Source organism: Chanos chanos, chromosome 16, assembly GCF_902362185.1.
Source record: "Chanos chanos chromosome 16, fChaCha1.1, whole genome shotgun sequence".
In the NCBI taxonomy this organism is placed as follows: Eukaryota; Metazoa; Chordata; class Actinopteri; order Gonorynchiformes; family Chanidae; genus Chanos; species Chanos chanos.
Window position 1 is genome coordinate 7,887,817 of NC_044510.1, and position 7,500 is coordinate 7,895,316.

Genomic DNA, 7,500 nt, shown 5'->3' on the forward strand with positions numbered 1-7,500 from the left:
GACACACAATAATTATCACGTGACGTGGCAGAAAACAAAACACAGGAGGAAAGACATTTTCCAGAAAAAATGCGTCTCCCTCATGTTTGACACACAACTGATTACTTTTAAATTGCACATCTGTTTTACATTTGAAATACACAATTTTTTATTTTTAAAATACACAACTGTTTTACAAAGATAGATATTTGAGGCAAAAATATCTAAAAGAAAACAAATCTTTTTTGCTATGATTACTCCAGGAGACAAAGAGAGAGAGAGAGAGAGAGAGAGAGAGAGAGAGAGAGAGAGAGAGAAAGAGAGTTAGTGAGAGAGAGAAAGAGAAAGAGAGAGAAGAAAATGTTGAAAATGTAGCAAGTCAAGAAGAAAAAAGAAAAAGAAAAAAAAAACCCTCAAAACTGTCATCTCCAGAGTATAAAAAAAAAGGAAGAAAAAAAGGTTTTCCAGAAGATTCTGTTCCAGAGAAATGGAAAATCCAATAAACCATCTCTCAGAGGCAAAAGTGTCAGAGTCTAAACTCATTCCATCTAAGAGAACTAAACCAACTCGAATAACCTGAAGACAGACCAAAATCACAGCCTAAAAGATTAACACATATGGCAACAGAAAATTTCACATCTCAAGAAAAAAAAACAAACAAAAAAAAAACCCTCACCTGTTGTCATGTTATTATATTAAGTTCATCAACCCCCCCCCCCCCCCCCACACACACACACACACAATCGAAACCACTCAGTAGGTAGACCACAGACATGGTGGTACATGCAATAGTTCCTTCCACGCTTAACTTTCCTTCTCAACATTGCTGAGAAACGTGTAACCATGACCACAGACAGCCTGCTCAATGCTGTGAACACGAGTTCACCGTTCACACGCTGAAAACTCTTGGACCTGTGTCCTTAGGCCTTCACTTAAAGGTTACTAAACAACACAGGAGCTTCCTAAAGCCGTCGCGGCCTCTAAAAGGTGTCCGCTTTTTACGGTTTTGCATTTTCCTTTTATCCTTTCAGTGTTTTCCACTGCTTTAATGAGGCCTGTTATACTGCTTGCTATTTGGGGTGTTATAAACTTAGTTCTTATTAACAGACATAAGACCTTCGTGAAGTTGTCATAGCTTGTCAAAGGTCTCAATGTTTAGGGGTTCGGTGTGTCTTTTTTTTTCTTCTTCTTTTTTTCATGTAAGCAGGTATAATGCTTTTGTGGAGACTGACAACTGTTACTAATTTTTATCAGGCGTATAAAAAACTCTTAGCATGTAAATAAACTGTGAGAGAGAGGGTGTGTTTAAATATTCAACAGCGGAATAAACATGACATTTGTTTGTGTGAAGAAATAAGAGCTTTTATCTGTCAGTGTTTACAGACTTATAAATATGAATATAAACATAAATGTCTCTCCACCTGTAAATCTATATGTAAATGTGAATGTACAAAAAAAAGCATCAGAGGTTTATTATCTGGCTAAGAGCTTTGGTATAACCATCTCATAGAACTGAATGCCCTCCACCGGGGTCAGGAAACTCTATGTGAGCGTGCGCGAGATGAAAGGATGTCTGGGTTTGTTCTTTTGCATGGAGTGTCAACCAAGTGACAGTCAATTTTTTTTTTTTTTTTTTTTTAACAGTCCACCTGGAGATCTGTTCACCATGCTTATAATAGCCGGTCAGTGAAAGCACATTAATGGTTATGAGGATGCACTGAGAGTTTATAAGCGGGCATAGGGGGATTCCTAAGGCCTACCCCATTCGTTGAGTTCGTATGTGTTTATGAGCTTCTGGGCGTGGGCCAGCGAGGCGTCTTCGCCCTGGTCTCCCAGGAAATCTCTCAGCTCCATGGTGGAGAGGACCGTGCCGTTACCGGAGTAGTGTCGGAAGACGGCGTCCAGCTCCGGCCTTCGCATCAGCTCCCGACAGAACTCCTCGCTCTCGATGTGATCCAGACGCCCGTCACCTGACCGGTCGCATTTCTGCAGGACGGGAGGGGAGAGAAAGAGAGAGAGAGAGAGAGCGAGAGAGAGAGAGAGAGAGAGGGGTGAGACAGAGAGAGAGAGAGAGAGAGAGAGAGAGAGAGAGAGAGGGGTGAGTCAGAGAAAGAGAGAGAGAGAGAGAGAGAGAGAGGGGAGAGAAAGAGAGAGAGAGACGCGAGAGAGAGAGAGAGAGAGAGAGAGAGAGAGAGAGAGAGAGAGAGAGAGGCACATGGGGAACAGAGGGAGTGTTGGAAACAGGGAGAGAAAGAGGGAAAGGGGGAGACAGGGGGGAAAAATTTGGAAGCATGAGAGCGAGAGAGGGATGGAGAGAAAGAAACGGATGAGGATTAAGTTGGGCAGGAGGTGGAATGAAAGGGGAGAGGGGTTGTTTTGAAGAGGCTCTGGTGAATGTTAACTCTCCTCCAAACACACACACACATACACACACACATACTAGCACACAGTCATTGTGTTCGGTTCATTAGTTCAGCTGTAGGATTTTGGGATGGGGGAGGTCACATGATGTAGGAGAAAAACAACCCTGGAGAGATTTGAGTCTTTGAGGCCCTCTGCACCCCTGAGTGAGTGCATGACAGAGAGAAAGAAAAAAAAGAGAGAGAGAGAGAGAGAGAGAGAGGCCTTCTGTTTGCCTTTTCTGTTAAAGCTTTAATTGCACGCAGGCTGTTCTCAGTAGATAAAGAACTCCACCACATCAACAATAGCAACAGCCATAACTCTTACATACACACACACACACACCTGCGCAGACATAAACACACACACACACACACACACACACGCCCACCTTAAAGAGAGTACGTGCGTACTGTTCGTTGAGGTCGATGTTGATCATCTGCAGCAGGCGTTTAATCTCCTCATAACTCATCTTTCCATCCTGGTTCTGATCTGCACGTCTCAGATAGCCCCGGATCCAATTATGCATTGTTAAGGAGAATAAAACAAACAAACAAAAAAGGCACATACACACACACACACACACACACACACACACACACACATACACGCACACACCGATAGCCAGACACGCACCGATGGTCTCACAGAGCCAGGTGAAGATGCACTGGCCCTAACATGACATACACATGATTGAATTAAACACACACACACACACACACACACACACAGTCAAGCACAATCACGACCCAAAATCAATGAATCACCAGTTTCAAACAATTCCCTGTAAGACAAACACACACTCACCAAAATTTTCACTCAAGCCTTTTCACCCTCGCGCTGATTACAATAAACTCATCGATGTCCGTATCTCTGTATACAACAATCATAACTCACGTCTCATTAATCACACATCAAACGACTTTATCTCACTACCACCTCCTTTTATGAACTTTGCTATTCAGGGACTCAAGATGGAAAGATACAGCAAAAGACGAAAAGGAGAGGGAGAAATAAACAGACAGAAAGACAGATGGTTAGAGGAAAAAAAGATGGTTGCGAGGAGAGACGGGATATTTTTCGTTGTTTGCTGTCGGGCGGTATGACTTGCTGATGGTCGACAGAAAACTGAAACATATTCATGCTATATATAAACCGTTAGCCAGCGCTGCATTTCTTAGCTATGTAGCGGAGCGGAGGAGAAGGCCCCAGTTTAGGCAGCGTTATGTGGATTTAGCGTCACCAAGGTAACAGTAACCTGACCTGTATTGACACTGATAGATTTTGTAAACACGTACATTGGCCTGGCATTATCTGCTATGTCACTTTCTGTCTATGGAATTCTCTCTTTGACTGTCTCTGTGTCTGTCTGCACGTTGCTGTACCAATCTTCGATTAGTTAGCTTTGGACGCCAAATTATTCGCTATGACACTGAAAACAAGAACTGAAAACGAAAAGTCTGCAGTTCTCAAAACAAGTGTAGACACATATAAACTCAGAAAAAAAAACCCCAGATTGTATTAGGGATATCCCTAATAATGCTATATTTACGTAGTGACAACTGTGTGTCATCTAACGATTTATACCTACGCCTGCGTTCGATGCGACACAGAACGGGCGTTTGTGTAAACTTTCCGGAACATACTCTGTACTGAAGGATATTGATCAAGCTTTTCTTTCTGGGTCATGTTGGCCACCCGGTCTTTGAGCGTGCGGAAGCCTCGCACCCAACGCTCGGCCTCCTCTTTCGTGGGGCACATCAAGTCCAGACTCTTTCTCCCCCCGCGGAATACCACGGTAAAACAGTGCGAATCTGGAACGGAGCCCGCCAATCGGCGCAAACACTCGGATTGACATCCTTCCCTCACGCACTCCACCTCCGTCACTGAAACTGAGAGAGGGAGGGAAACAAAGAGAGAGATGAATTAGGCTTATTATGCTGTAATTTTACCCTGTTTCTATAAGGCTTTCGCAACACTATAATTACAATACGGTCAATGACACTACAGTGAGCATGTTTACGATGATGGGGGTGAGGGTTTGGGGGGGGCAAACGGGTGAAAGGGCACATAAAGACAAAGAGCTGCAGGGTGGAATGAAAGACAAGTGTGGTGGAGTGAAGGAAAAGACAGCAGAGGACAGAGCAGACAGGACAAGAAAGAGAAGAGAGAGAGAGAATGAGCGTGACTGAGAGAGACCAATGACAGAGAGAGAATGTCAGTGTGTGTGTGTGTGTGTGTGTGTGTGAGTGAGTGAGTGAGAGAGAGAGAGAGAGAGAGAGAGAGAGAGAGAAAGAGAGAGGAACAGAAGAATGAATGGGAAAAATCAAGGGAGGGAAGATTACATAAAACGAAAACAACAACAAAGGAGGGATGTGTTGGCATAGGAGACAAACAGCAAAACTGAGGGGGGAAAAAAAAAAACCCTCACTAACTGAGACAGACTGTGAGAAAGCACGACTAAGAGGAACAGGCACGAGCGGTGTGGACGCCGTGTTTGTCGGTGTGACGTCAGTGAAACCTCTCACTGCGTGACTCATTTAGCTCCTGTTAAATATGACCTGTCCGGGAGATGGTCCAAATAATGTTCACAATGTATCACCACACACACACACACACATGTGATCTGGACCAAATTTAACCCTCTGTCTGTTACAGTCATGTGACTGGACCAGACATGCACTGCATTTCAAAGTGAAAACCAAGACCTGCCAATCCATCATAAAGTACCGGGACAAGACCGACAAACATGCATGTGTGTTTGTATGTGTTTTTAGGAAGCCCAGCTAAAACGCAGTAAGAGGTCAGAGAGAGGGGGACAGAGAGGTAGAGAGAGAGAGAAAGAGAGAGAGAGAGAGAGAGAGTTGTCTATGTCTGTTTCATGCACAACTTCCCTACATGATACAGCCACAGTGAGCCTTAAAAAAAAACAAAAAAAAAAACCCCTGATGCAACATTGTGCACTTTCTGTGTATCATTAACACTGACCAAAAAACCTCACCAAACACCCCTCCTCCCCCAACCCCAACGCAAAAAACAAAAACAAAAACAAAAACCCCAGACCCGTTTTTTTTGGTTTGTTTCTTTTTTAGTCTAACTTTGGGAGCAGCAAATAAAATGAAAGTCTGCCAACACAGGCTAATGAGACACTGATAGTCACATAGTTAGAGGGCAGTTATGATAATACACGCAGTTTGCGGTTACTTCGAACTGACCGTGACCGAATACATCCCCCCCCCCCCCCCCCCAAAGTTGTTTGTTTGTGGCTCTCTGGCCGGTTTCCCGGGCTTAAGCGCCAGTTATTTTCTGTTTTTCTTTTTTTTTTTTTTCAAACGAGGTTAGCAGAGGACTCGGGAGAGCGGATTTTTAATGGAAGAGATTTTTAGTGCTACGGTGAGCCGTGTAAGTGCTGTCGCGTTGTGACAGTTACAGGGTCAGGGGTCGGTGAGGGGAGGGGGGGGGGGGGGGGGGGGCGATTCGGTAATGTAGGAGGAAAGCTTCCACAACGGGCTCCTTTCTCCTGGAAAATGGTCGTGAAGGTTACAACCCCCACGTAATGTGTAAGAGTACACAAACACACACACACACACACACACACACACAGTGACTCAAACAGCCTGAAAAGCAAAGCACTCACTTGAATGAATTTGTATATGTGTGTGTGTGAGCGAGTGAGAGTATGCACAATTATGTCCGTGTGGGCCAGAGAATGAGGCATACATGCTTATAAACAAGATATTGTGTGTGTGTGTGTGTGTGTGTGTAAGAGAGAGAGTGACTATGTCTGTGTGTCTATGTCTATGTCTGTCTTTGTGTGCATGTGCACTATAACATATTGCTGTAAATTTACAGCAAATTTTACCAGCTCATTACTGTTTTTTCTATTTTAAATAAGTTTACTCCGGAATACAATACATGTTAGGAAACCGTACAGTGACCGGTGTGTTTACAGTAAAATATTAGAGTATGCATTACATTCTGGGATTACAAAAAAAAAAAACTAGTGTGAGAAAAGAGATATCAGCAGGAGCAAGTGAGAGGAACATTTGTAGAACAAAGCCACTCTGGACTTCAGGGCGTTTAGCCAGAGCAGCTAATAAGATGCCAGTGCACCACCACAGAGAGCCCCTGGTAACAGCGCCTCCACATGAAGGTGGAGGTGGGCGGGAGACCAGCCGGGGCTCGCCTCCCCGTTGCTGCTCCTGCGGGTTGGTTACCAGATCAGTGGAGGTTGGATGTGGAGAGCGCAGTGTGAACCTCTGGCCGTTGTATGTTTACAGTATCGCAACGACTAGTGTTCAAAAAAAAAAAAAAAAAATCATTTAAGAGCCCAGTAAAATAAATAAGAATTTGCACCAAAAAGAAAAAAAAAAATCCTAACTCGCTTATAAGGCTGTAAAAATAAAGTCATGTATATCAATTCATTTACAGTTACAGTTATTTACTTTTTATGTATTTTGCAGATATCTAGTGTAAATTTCACAGTGTTTTACTGGCCAGAAAATAACAGTAAAATCTCCAGGAATGTTTTTACAGTGCGTGTGAGTGCGCGTGTGTCTGTGAGAGCGTGTGTGTGTATGTGTCTGTGTGTGTGTGTGTGTGTGTGTACGGAGGACGTGGCTGGTGTTATTGCTACACTGGAGCACATGCTGGGGCAGCTGTGGGCACAGCCAGCGACGTGACAAAACAGTGCCCCTCACATTCCGCTTGAGCCCCTCTGCCCCTGGAGAGCTTATCTTTACCCCGCAGGTGTCTGGCCCTCCGGTAAAGCATGCCAAACACCTGCAGCCCCGCACCGACGCACACCACTGGACCGCGAGCACGAGAAAGCCAATAGCCAACAAAGACCCGAAAGAACGGGAGGGAGGTTCAGTTTTGGATTGGATATTTGGTTATGAAAGATAGAAAGATAGAGAAAGAGAGAGAGAGAGAGAGAGAGAGAGAGAGAGAGAGGGAGGGTAGTCTTCTGAGAAAATGTCCCCTAAGTCATTACAAAATGTTGAGGACAGACTTTGATTTACTTTGTTAGTGGAACTTCATTATGGACACTAAATTTTTCACAGGGGGCTGACTATTTGATTATCACCAGTCTCCAGTTTGGATCCCAGGAATGCTGTCTAC

The 7,500-nt window shown here is 44.1% G+C and overlaps 1 protein-coding gene across 1 annotated transcript in view; it reads right to left on the bottom strand.

Moving 5' to 3' along the window:
- plcd3a (phospholipase C, delta 3a) overlaps positions 1-7,500 on the bottom strand; it is a 30,315-nt gene that overhangs the window by 8,506 nt on the left and 14,309 nt on the right. The window contains exons 3-5 of the mRNA XM_030793503.1: positions 4,044-4,271; positions 2,771-2,901; positions 1,740-1,965 (exon numbers count right to left, since the gene is read on the bottom strand). Of these exons, the coding sequence (XP_030649363.1) occupies positions 1,740-1,965; positions 2,771-2,901; positions 4,044-4,271 (585 nt within the window). The remainder of the gene's footprint in view (positions 1-1,739; positions 1,966-2,770; positions 2,902-4,043; positions 4,272-7,500) is intronic.